Here is a 12,764-nt window from a genome sequence, read left to right on the forward strand (position 1 = left end):
AGATAATAAGCTAATTAGTGAAAACAGGTGGTGTAGCGCATGCTTGAAGCAAATGCCTGCAGACACTGCAGCGCACAGGACATGAAGCTGAGCAGCATTGCTCTATACCACCCTGGTACATTATCGTTGAGAGTGAGCCAATTTAATTTTATTATCTGGGATTTTCATTGTCCCTCTGCAATGACCTCATGAAACAATTTACAGGGATGGGAGGGGGTGAAAGGAATATATCAGGGCAATACCAAAAGCTCTTCCATCCATGAAATAAAACATCTGTGCTTATGTGGGAAGGTTTAGCTAGACCCCTCCAAACCACCTCTGTCCCAGCCCTCCATAACAGCACAGTGAGGGGGTGAGAGGAGTGCCAGAGGAAGAAAGAGAGAGAGATGCAACTCTTTATAATCATTCATTAGGAAAATGGCCTTTCTCAGGAGTATAACTTATTATTAATCGAATATCTATTAGTTGATTTATTTACATGTACTTGTTAATATTGTTCATTCATATTTCATATGTTGCATTGTAGTTTATATACTTTGCAATGTTTGTAGTTTTGTAACATATTAGAGAGAGAGAGAGAGAGAGAGAGAGAGAGAGAGAGAGAGAGAGAGAGAGAGAGAGAGAGAGAGAGAGAGAGAGAGAGAGAGAGATGAGAGAGAGAGAGAGAGAGAGAGAGAGAGAGAGAGAGAGAGAGAGAGAGAGAGGAGAGATGAGAGAGAGAGAGAGAGAGAGAGACCTACACCGCTGGCTAATGCTCTCCATGACTGGGTGGATAAGCTCCAGTGAGCAGTGATTTGGGCTGCAGGCATTGTTACCCGCACTGGTCGCAGGTGAGGTGTAATTGGCTCGTACCGAACACCAGGGCCTGTGTGGCCCAGCGCGGTTTTGGGGGTGGGGGGCGGTCGGATATTCTATACGTGCAGGAGCTCCATCTGCTCCGCTCATATTTATAATCATCCCTGACATTTCACGCTTCCCTCCCTTAAATGATGTACTCATGGAGTCACAGCCAGACTTCCCCCGGTCCCCCGAGCTTATGCAGGCTGGGAAAGGGAAGGCTGCTGTCTCCAAAACAGCCTGCTTACTCAGAGACAACTCAAAAACATAAAGTGATTAAGTTTGCATATTAAAAAAAAAATGCTTACGTGTGCTTGCATGCAACTACAGTCCTTTAGTACTTCTGTACATTTCATACACATATGTCTACATGAACACGTATTCACACCTTAGTGTTACATAGATGCACACAACTAATCTACAAAACCAGTTTGAGGTATAGTATGTAAATGTGAAGAAATCTACTCATCTGATCCATTTACAAAAATACAAAATACAGTATGTCCAAATTGAGTAGAGTTGTGCAGTTCCACAGCATCACAGATAGGGCAATAAAAGAAAGTCCAACATTAGAAAGAACATAAGAGCAAAGAACAGGCTGAGTACAGGCCACTCAGCCCACCTCAGTTCACTGCTTCCTTTCATTTAAAGTAAATCTCCCTGTGACCGGTTTGGCCTCTGACTCAACGACAAATCCTCATTATGAGAAGTTTGATGCATTACTGCCTGTGTAAAGAAGCCATTTTAAATGTCAGAGAAAATTACTTCTCACTTGCTTCTGTTCATCGTAACATTTGTGACAGCGTTGGAAGATCACCTTGTTAATCCATTTTAAAATGCAAAGAGGTAATTTAAAGCATCACACACAAAAAGTCCTAACCTCTGGTTATGCTATGGTCACAGACTGCTGTATAAATCTGAATTAGGTAGTGAAGAAGGGCCAAAGGGCCACTCTTGTGAGGGGCTTTTCCACTCTGAGACCTGCAACCATATATAACTGCAGAGTTCTGGTCCTGGGCTCTTTTCCTTTTTTCCAACAGGATAAAAGGAACCCACAATACAATATATTGATGGAGGTACTTGAGCTGGTTCCAGGCAGAATAAGAAAGGAAAAAAATATCTGCTCTCAAAGTCCCGAGACATATAGCCGATTAGGAGGATTCACTGCCAAGTCTTCTAAACAGATTAACATTTTCTTTGTACAACATGAAAAGATGCAATGAGGTAAACGGGCCCGACACCAGCCAGAAGAGAGAATTCTCTCTCTCCACAGGTAGTGCAAATGAAACACTCAGAATAAAGTGAGGCAACCTATCATTTGCACCATACAGAAAGTTGGACTTAACTCTGGTCACACAACATACCAATAACCCATCATTACATTACATTACATTACATTACATTACATTATTGGCATTTGGCAGACGCTCTTATCCAGAGAGACGTACAGTTGATTAGACTGAGCAGGAGACAATCCTCCCCTGGAGCAATGCAGGGTTATGGGCCTTGCTCAAGGGCCCAATGGCTGTGCGGGTCTTATTGTGGCTACACCGGGATTAGAACCACCGACCTTGCGTGTTGCTAATGCTATTAACATTTAGAATTAAACAGTTTTAAGTTCTAATTTATACAGTTTAAACCAAGAAATAACCATATTACATAATATGCGGTGATCGCCACCTGCTCTGATTTCCATCTGACTGCCTGGCTAGGCTATAAGGTCTCAAATGTCCGAGTTTGAATTAACAGGCTAAGTAAGTTTTTAAAGGCTGTTACCTGGTAACATAATGAGGAAAACACAGCTACACACTTGAGTTATCTATACCAGAGTGACTTTTTTTTTGAACATCAGCATTCATATTAGGAATACAAAAGTGCAACATCACAAAGAATGCACAGAAGGCCCACTGGTCATCAACTGCAAAGTTAGCTTAACAAACCAACAATTAATATTAAAAAGAACAATAAATACCACTACACAGCAAACCTCTTAAACTATGCATACAACATTACTATCCAAAAAAGGTTAAGAGACAGTTTCCACGCAACCCAGTGCAGTGAATGGTTTGGACAGTCTTAACAAATCTCAGTTCTGACAAATATCAGACACAAGATGTTTTTCAGTACAGGCTTAACTTAATGGACTGCTTTGGCAGGCAGAATTTTAACATTGGCAATTGTTTAGCTAGACAATAGGCAATCTATAATATGTAATGAACAGTCTGCATTTTCTTGAATTTACAATTCTAAACAGATTTTAGCCGGTTTCTCTTAGGACAGATTAAAGATAAATACTTAATACTGCTAGCAGCCAAAGAAGGAATATCTGACCAAGAATAACAATTTCATTTTCTGCATTCTGTATCGGTAGTTTCTGTTCCTCGTGACACCACTCCTTCTCCCCCTGATTGACTAGCTCAGTGGACTGGGGCAGCTCCAATGAAGAAAATGCAAAGAAAAAACTAATTTGAACCCTTTCAATGTTCTTATTCCTGGTTCTACAGCCGTTTTACCCAAGCTCAGATTCTGAAGAAGGGGCTGCTCTGCCTCCCCCCAGACCATACAGAGGCCGTGCCCCACATTTTGAAGAGCAATGGTAGAAGTTTTGGAAGACTTAAATCGATGTAAACTTTTTTTGGACAAATGGCTTCCATCTTTGGATCTGAACGTAATAAAACCGTGTCCTGAGGGATATGCAGAAATCAGGTGTGGAGACCTTTCACGGATGCCAGTAAACTCTCAGCCGCAGCGAGAGAAACGGACGTCCCTTGGGATGATAGATATTGGTAAATACATCACAGAGCTCAATGAGTCGAGACAGATTGCAATTTTCCAGGCCTGTCACGCGTGGATGGCCCTGAACAAGGTGTGGGGGGGTGGAATTGAGGGGAGGGAGGGCTGCCTGGGGGAACTTGGGAGAGCTTAGCATCATTAAGGCTATCAGACCTGCTTCCTTCATGTATTTGTACAATCCATCGAGTTGGGCGATACAAGGCACAGTCTGTCTGGTGAACGTTGAGCTCACCATAGTACTGGAACTTCAGCAGCTCATCCAAACCCAGGCAAACAGGCCCAAAAGCTAGCCGGCGAACAGGCGGACGTCAGCTCCGCACTAAGGAATGCTTTTAAAGGATTACTCACTTTTGGGGGAGAAAACAAACACATCACATGGAGTCTCCTAAAACCTATCAGCGAGAACTGCGCCTGTCCACAGCCCACAGCCAGCCTAGCCTGTCTCTTTAAGCCCAGGCGGGCGCATTGATCAGTTTTTAGGGATGCGCTCTCACTCCCTGGTGCCGCCTGCAAGACCGCAGGAAAGCAAGCCGAGAAATCGCCCACAGTCACCTCCAGGTCAAAGGTTAAGAGTAAGAGTTTAAAAAAAAAAGTCATGGCTCCAACGCAGGAAATTCTCCTATCTTTCCCTTGTTCCATTGACTAGAGATACGGCATGTTGTTCACTTTAGGCCCTTAATGACCATGATAAAATAAGGCTCCAGTGAGCGCCACACTGAAGGCTCAGACAGAAGACAGCTTTAAGAACAGTATCTAACGGTTTGTTTAGATTTTAAAAGCCAAGTAAATCCCTGTGAAGAACTAAATTGCGTTTCGTGCACGGTGCCATCTGTGCATTTTTGGAGAATAATGAGAGCTGAGTGTGATGAGGAATAAAACTTTTCAGAACATTCAAACAAATTAATAGATTTCCACAAACATATGCAGCTAATTTAATCAATCACAGAAGGAGAGGATCCTGGAGAACACCAAATTAGAGTTTTAAAATACCCCATAAAATGATTGCAAATATTAATGATTTTAAAAGTTCTCCACATTTATTTTTCCCCATTAGTATTGGTAGGCCTGGCATTTACATAATGATGGTTGCGAATATCAACTAAACAGCTTGCTTGTAACCTTGTCCTTCAGCAGTAGTTTCAAATCAGTTAATATATTTAACTTGCTGCACAATCTAAAGGATGAAAAACAAACAACATTTAGTTGCATTTATCCATAAATCATGAAAACAAACGTGTGTATTTCTCACTGTTTGGTATTGTTAAACTGCATCTAATCAGAACTCCATTACAATGCTGAAATAACAAACTGAAATAATATTCTTGCCAACGCTATCTTTATACAATGGACTTGGCATCCCCAATGACATGCTCATAAAAGAAGCTTGCCACATGCGCATGTTGTACCCTATGGCTGTAGGTTCAAGCCTTCATCCAACTATAACAAGATGGATACAATAGGCCTTCTCTCCCCGGAGGGGTAGGGTGGGTCGAAATGCTCGTCGCCTCTGTGGGATACTGTTGCATGCTTCCTCCTAGTGATCCTTCAGGCGCCCGCAGGTTTCAGTTGTCAACAGTGACACCTCTCCTGTAATCAGTGCCAACTCTCCTGTAACACTGTGGTGTGTGAAATAGGCCCTAACTTTGCAGCGAAGAAGTGCAGTGCTCCTTGCCACAGTAATGACTGAAAAAATGACCACTAGTGCATAACATGGAAAAATAGGGGGGTGTACGGATGTACAGCTAAAGTGCCTTTTCGCCACCAATAGGAGCTGTTCCAAAGTGTTACTAGAAGCTAATTTTCTACATATAGCAGGGACACGAGAGCCAAATTAGTTCAAAACATAAAAAGATGAGCACACATAACAGATGCATATGCCCTCAATGAATTTGAACAGAAATGAGGATGAAGGATTTGACCCTGGTGAAATGGGGCTATTCTTCTCCATTCCTTACCATTAAAAAGTACCAGGCCCTGGAAGGAAACTGATAAAACCTTCAACATGAGACCAGAAAATAGTGTCAAAATGTAAATGACAGACCTATTTTTCTTCTTTTGAGAAATGTGAACATTTTACCGAATTGAGTTATAGTAGTAGAACATCCATATTAATAACCTTAATAAATAGCGAGAGTGACCAGCAGACATGCATACAAACACGCACACAAAAATGCACGCAAACACACACGCCCACATGCACACAATTGCAAGTACCTGCACGAGCACACTCCTGCCAAAACAAAATGAACTTTTAAGTTCATCTTCAGGCCATGTAGTGACTTCACTGACAAGACGCGCCGCTCTTGCCAACTCGCACAATGCATTTCAGAACAACGCTGCAGAGTACAGTGACATTGATTTGGCGAGACTGCAGACTACAATACACAGACAGGTTTTAAATGACAAACCGCCTCAGGCAATTGACAAGATGATAACTGTGGCTTTTTAAGGCTGTATTGGATTACAAGCTACCTTGTTTACATACAAGAGTTATTCCAGTATGGTACACTGATGAAACTAGTTCCTGAATCCAAGAAGAAAAAAAAGAAAAAAAAGAACTTGAATAATATGTTCATTACCCATGTTTGTTTAGGTATGGTTTAAAAACAGCATATACATGTCTTGAGATGCCAATACAGTATTAATATAATACACAGAATTTCCTGCCAGTTACAAGTTTTGATCAAAATAACATATTGCAGGCATTTCCATTGAATCTTTTCACATTCACTCAGGTTAAAGCTGATATCCAAAGCTTCATTATTTTGGAAAAACAGCCCTCAAAGTTACAGTATTGGTAGCAAGATTAAGTAGATATCTGGAAGGTACAGTATATGAATCCATTATTAGAAAAAAAGCAGTCCAGATGAACAAAGGCATTTCGCTTAGTTCTGACTTCCTCTCAGGATTCACACACTATTTCTCACTTCTATTTATGGAACCACCCTGGTTGCAGGCACTCTTATAAAGTAAATCATTTTTTCCTTCTCCCTCAGCTGTCGCCAAGCTCTGTGAAGATTTGAAAACAAAATCCCTTTCAATTTTTCCTAACCAGAGCCAAACAGTCCAAGCACACAGCTTGGTTTGATGTTGTGAAATAGTCATAATTACAGTGGAACTAGATAAAATGTCAGAATTGGATGCCGTACAGCCTCAGTAAATGTTGTTGCCAAGGCTTTGTCATTTTTCTTCTAATTTGCAATCGTTTCATGGCTCTTCCATCCACAGTGAAACAACTTACCTGTCCCAGATGGCCACTAAAGTGACAAGTCTCACCACACTAGACTACTTCACATTGTTTCTCTATATAGAAAACCAGTTAAATGGGCAATTTGTTACATTGTTTTCCTTTATGCTTTGGAGTGTTCTTTGTCTGTGATAAACACACAATATGCTGTTGCTACAGAATGTGCAGGGTGTGTGCAGAGAAGTGAAGTTAGCTCAAAACGCCGTTTAAAGTGGCTTCATAAACTGACAAACAGCGATAAGCCTACAAGAATGTCTGTGAGAGTAACAAAGTCAACCAGGCAAAATAAAATGGAAAACGACACATCAAAGTGATGAATAAGAAAGGTACACAGACCTGCTTCAGATCTAAATTTTTTTTGCCCATTCTAAATGTGCTGGTATCTATTCGGGAAAAGGCCCAGGATGCTCTTGTGCGAGACAGCCTCCCTGTGTGGTGTAGTGTCCAGAAAACCGATGGTGAAAACATGTTTTCCATGGTGGATGGAGTGAAAATAAATACCATTTACTGTACTTGCATGTTGATATTTTGTGTCAACTTACAGTTGATTAGACTAAGCGGGAGACAATCCCCCCCCTGGAGCAATGCAGGGTTAAGGGCCTTGCTCAAGGGTCCAACAGCTGTGCGGATCTTATTGTGGCTACGCCGGGGATCGAACACCGACCTTGCGGGTCCCAGTCATGTGCCTTAACCAGGACATCCATTGGTTGTAGGAGGCACAATGTACTGTAACAGAAAGACTACTTACAGTAATAGATTAAAATCTAAATTGAGTAAAGTACAAGCAATTCATCCATATTAATGGCCATACAGTAAGTACAATTTAGAACCCAAGTAAGGCCTCGGAGTCAAGCCTCTGTAATTCTGTAAAATTATGCAGCTTCAGCAATTAGGCCCATGTGTGGATGTGCAGTAAAGATGTTATCACCAAGAGGAATGTCTACTTCAGTCCAACGCTGCACAGTGACGACGTGGAACAGAGAGTGTGCATAACGTTAGACACTCTGGAGAAGCCTGGAGAGACTGAGAGGATGCTGCTCGACCAATGAAAAGATAGGAGGAGGAGGAGGAGGAAGGCGGATTGCAGTCTAGGATCGGTGCAGGTTCTAACTCGCAAGCCCACACAAGTTCCTGATGACCTGCTGGTGTTACCAGTGGTGGGCTTCAGGGCATTTAGGGGTTTGTGGTCCAAAGCAAGGGAAAATACATAAAGGTTATAGGTTCAAATCCCAGGAAGAACATCCCCCATTGTACTCTTGAGCAAGGTACTTAACCTGAACTGCTTCAGTAAATATCCAGGTGCATGAAAGTATACTATACAGACATGCAAGAGCTGTGTCAGTCACTCTGCATAGGAGCGTCATGCTACATGCCTGTAATGCAAGATAATATTTGATATGAAACAAAACGCTGCTGTAGAAGCAGCTTTGCAGTCACTCAGAGGCTGTATGTATGAGCAGATAGATTCTATGAGTTTATTCACAATTATAAACATAAAAATCATATTAAGTAATAGCATTTATATTGTGACAATATTTATTTCACACCATAATACCACTGTGAAAACTGCTCTGGAGTTACTTAAAGTGACTTGGTTACTTCAAAGTGAATCAGACACAAACCGATGAAATCTCTGTAATGCTCTCCATTGTAAAGCTGGCTGGCAGGTCTTCAGAAACGTCTGATAAGTAGCTAAAATATCTTTCACGAAAACTGTCTGGGCCAAACATATACATAAACCAAAACTGAAATATAATAAAAAATCTCTTTATGAGTGACAAGTGTTGAGCAACAAAAGGTCATCATGCACACACCATTGAGAATGAGATCCCTCACTCTGAAGCACACTGACCCATAAAATAAGGTATGGTAAGAATTTTACTTTGTTATTCACTTCACAATAATAATCGTTTCCAATATCATCCTACTCTGTTCAGGGAATGTTCCGGTACTTCAGTAAAAGTGTATCTGGCAGCTCCCTTTAGTTTAACTATTTTCAGAGAAAGAAGTTGTATGCTGCTTATTTGCTTATTTGGTGTGATGACTCAATGTGTGCTGTCAGTGGGCTTATTAATACTTCTCTATAAATATAGACTTACTAAAGACAGCTGATATTTGCACATAGGCAGACTTCATTTGCAATGGAAAATAGGATCAACTAAGTCCTTTGCACTTTCAGAGCCCCCACAGACGGGGGGGGGAAGTTTGCAAATAGCACGCAGGTAACGCACATATGTAGACCGACCTTGGTGCAATAACAGCGGCTTGATTCCTTTGTTCTGGAGGACCGCCTGCTTTGCAGAGTGATTACCTTAAGAGCGCCCTTAGTTACTTCATGGTTTTATCGCTCTTGGCTGCAGAGCTCAGGTACTTCACTGTGCAGCCAAGCATACATCCATTTCCAAGCGAGTCACCGAGGGGAGATCAGAGCAATGCTCCCAGCAGGTTGACCTCAGCCACGGAGCAGCCTATGTGCTGAGGGTGGAGCAGTGTGTGGGACTGCAGGGAGGTGCAGAACGCTGCACAGGCTAACCCTGTGTTCTCATAGTTAGTGATTAGGTTGATGGGTAGCTCAAGTGTACTAGGCTGACGGAGGGGCCAGAGTTATGTCATGACACTGATAGAAAATAATAATAACTCTCTCGCTATCCTGCAATATCCATCTCTCTTGGTCGCTAGCAACCTAGATCACCCCATCTGTCTCAGCTAACTAGTATAACTTATATATCTCAATAAATATCTCTCACTTATAGCCAACTAGCTATCTAGCAAAATATCGCTCATGAGTTAGCTACCACTATCCAGTGATCTCCCAATCTCTGTCAATTGCTAACTTAGAAAACATTGCAGTCACGCAAACAAATAATTCATTAATTGAATAGATCATTAGCAATAGCCAACTCTCCATTGCTTTTTGGTGTTAATGCGACTAATATTGGTAGAGCAAGCTACATATTGGACAGTGTCTACTGCCTGTCCGGAAGTTTTTAGCTGCTTCTCCATTGCAGTGAGTGAAGCTGGGTGGAACAATTATTCACAAAATTGGATGAAATTGGTTGAGAACCTAGGAAGCACAGAACTCAGATGCCCATTTTTTCATGTTGCTGGCCGTCGTTTCACAGAAAATGAATGGACTTCCGGCAACTGGTCGACCAAATTCGGTGAGAACACGGGGTAACCATCCATCCACAGACACCATAGCCTGCATTCAATCAGTACTTGTTTTCAACATTTTAAATTGCGTTAATTAAGTGGTACGTTTGTCCCCTCACAAAAAGGTTTCTAAGAAATATTGATTGAATCATGGCCAATGCCCCTATAAAAAGGTGCACAACGAAGACAAAACAATGAAATGAGCACAAAACCAGGCAAATTCTGTACTATGTGCTCTCAGGGGAATGTTTTCCACAGGAAAAGAGCCAAAATGGCAGCCTGTTGGGAAGCACTCACCCGGTCAGTCTTGGGCAGGTCCTGGTAGTCAGGGGAAAAGCAGGATGCCTTGCTGAAGCCATTGTTGTCAGAGGGGGGCTTGGGTGGCTGGGCATGCTGCCTGTATGTGGCACTTTTGGGAGTCCAGCAGAAGAGGTTGATGGATTCTCGAACACAGCGTTCGATGTCGATCTCTTAGAAAGCAAAAGACAGGTGTAAATAAAAACAGCCTAAGTACTGAAATATATTGCAATGAAGTTAATAAAAAGTTTTACATTTCCTTCTGATCAGCACCTTAAGCCAGAGGAATTTAAGCAAGCTATGTGAGAATGTGCATATCTCAAACAACTTTCCTTCTACCAAAATGTACATTCTACGAACTAGATCCAGTTGACCTTCAATCTCGTTTCCATTTATTATTTTTAAGGGTAGCGGCTTGGATTAGCACCAGTACCCTAACTTGGCTCTGAAAAAGAGTTCCATTCACGCTCTCACCCAACAAAAAGGATTTTGAAAGTGGCTTTCTCCGAATGTCACGGCACTTTCCTATACGATGCACCGTAAACCAGGGATTAGAAAGGGATTCACAGGATTAGGGGAGGATTCTACAATTTAGTGATTCTTCCACCCTTTTCCAGTCACTTACCGAAATACCAAAAGGGACACTTGCTGTGACCAGCGGAGACTACACTGAAACCAAATATCTGAGATTTTTTCGGGGGTAAATCGGATTCCGGCTGGGCAGGGACAAAATTCCAGGCCCATTCCATGGAAACAATGGTCGTGTGGGATTGCTCTACAAGCTGGGAGGAGACTCTCCAGGGCCATGGAGCATTACAATGCAGCTCACTTCCCCTCTGACAGCACAGCACCCAGGACTGATAACCATTTAAGAGGCCAGCTGAAAACTCCACGCCAAGCACTTCTCGAAAAAGCAATCGTTTCTTGAACTGGGATTAGCTTCGCTGATTGCCTGGGGTTCGAGCACGTTAGAGGCAGACTGGGCCTCGTTAACGCAATCAAACTCGGAGAACAACTGGCACTGAGCGTGCATAAGCGCCCATTAAACTCCAACATTGAATTACGTCTGTGGTGGAGACTGCACAAAAGAAAAATAATTACAAAGAATAATGGAGAGAAAAAGCCTACCGTGCCAAAGCCCTGGTCCAATCCATCATCGCATGCCAATGAAATGAACACCTTCAGAGGCCATGACTCAGCCTCGTAATAAATGCAATCTTATTATTAAAACCTTGTTGATGTGCTGTGCAAATCAAAGGCAATACTGGAATGCTACATTAGCATACCTTTTAATAATCCCAACAAGAATAATTTGAGCACACTAGTCACCAAAAGCCCCACTTTTATAGTCACGAAAACAAAGCAATAAATGCTCAATTTCCAACTTCTGAACTTAATGTACAGATGGAGCAGGATGCAAATTAAAATTAGTGGGAAAAGTGTGCGTTTAGGTTACATGTGACGCTCGATGGGAATGTTTAAGCCTTGTGAGAGGGCTAATGTGTATCGTGAGGGGGGGGAGAACATGAATGCGGCTCCTGCCTTGGCCCTCATTATTCAGTGGGCCGGCTGGACCTTCGGGGGCCCACACGTACATATTTAATGCGCAACTCCAAGCTCGGAGCAGTCCCTCTCAACAGCTTTTCAGTAATAGCCCTGTCAACGAAAATGAACGTCAGGAGAGATATCCGGCGTCTCCAGATCTATGAGTGTCTGCCTCATTTAAGGCCCACTAGCCTGTGTCTTCATCTAAACCATTAACTTTTTCCTGCATCCGCTAACCACTAACGGAGGGAAATTCCAGATTTGTGATGCAACATAAAACCATTTAGAATGCACCTTAACCATTTTAAAAATCAGTTAGAATAATGTGTCTTGAATAGCGTAGCACAATGGGAAAAGACAAGGAGGGAGTGGAGAGAAATTGTATTCAAACAAAGATTCATGCAGTCGGCTATAATTAACGCGGAATCAACAACACTCATCAAATGAAATTAAAATGTCTGCCGACAGAGAGCTCCGACAAACCACCTGTTAAGCTCCAGCAACACGCTACAGGGGAATAAGGCGCTCACAACTGGGGGCTCCTGGTAACCAACTTGTTAGCGCACGCAATATTAAATGAATATTTCGGGATTCATAAGAACGATTTCAGATGTCGTCCTTGAAAATGTGCCAAGCACAATCAGGTCTAGTCTAGGCATGGGTCCAAAGCTCTTCCATTTACTGTGTGCACATGTTTGGAGAGCAGGGGGAGGACAGAGACAATGTGTGTATGTGTGTGCGTGCATGCATGTGTGCATGTGTGCATGTATGTGTGTGTGTGTGTGTGTTGGGGGAGTTTCGTCTAACCTCATCTCCCGTGAGTGAGCCTTTTAAAGACATACACACGGATATCATGTAGCTACAAGTGGGCAAAACAGGAGGAATTAAACAA

At 42.3% G+C, this 12,764-nt stretch overlaps 1 protein-coding gene across 1 annotated transcript in view; it reads right to left on the reverse strand.

Annotated features, from left to right (window-relative positions):
* tbck (TBC1 domain containing kinase) overlaps positions 1-12,764 on the reverse strand; it is a 55,905-nt gene that overhangs the window by 19,210 nt on the left and 23,931 nt on the right. Inside the window, exon 23 of the mRNA XM_061244827.1 lies at positions 10,328-10,500. Within this exon, the coding sequence (XP_061100811.1) occupies positions 10,328-10,500 (173 nt within the window). The remainder of the gene's footprint in view (positions 1-10,327; positions 10,501-12,764) is intronic.

The sequence above is a fragment of the Conger conger genome, chromosome 6 (genome assembly GCF_963514075.1).
Source record: "Conger conger chromosome 6, fConCon1.1, whole genome shotgun sequence".
Classification (NCBI taxonomy): domain Eukaryota; kingdom Metazoa; phylum Chordata; class Actinopteri; order Anguilliformes; family Congridae; genus Conger; species Conger conger.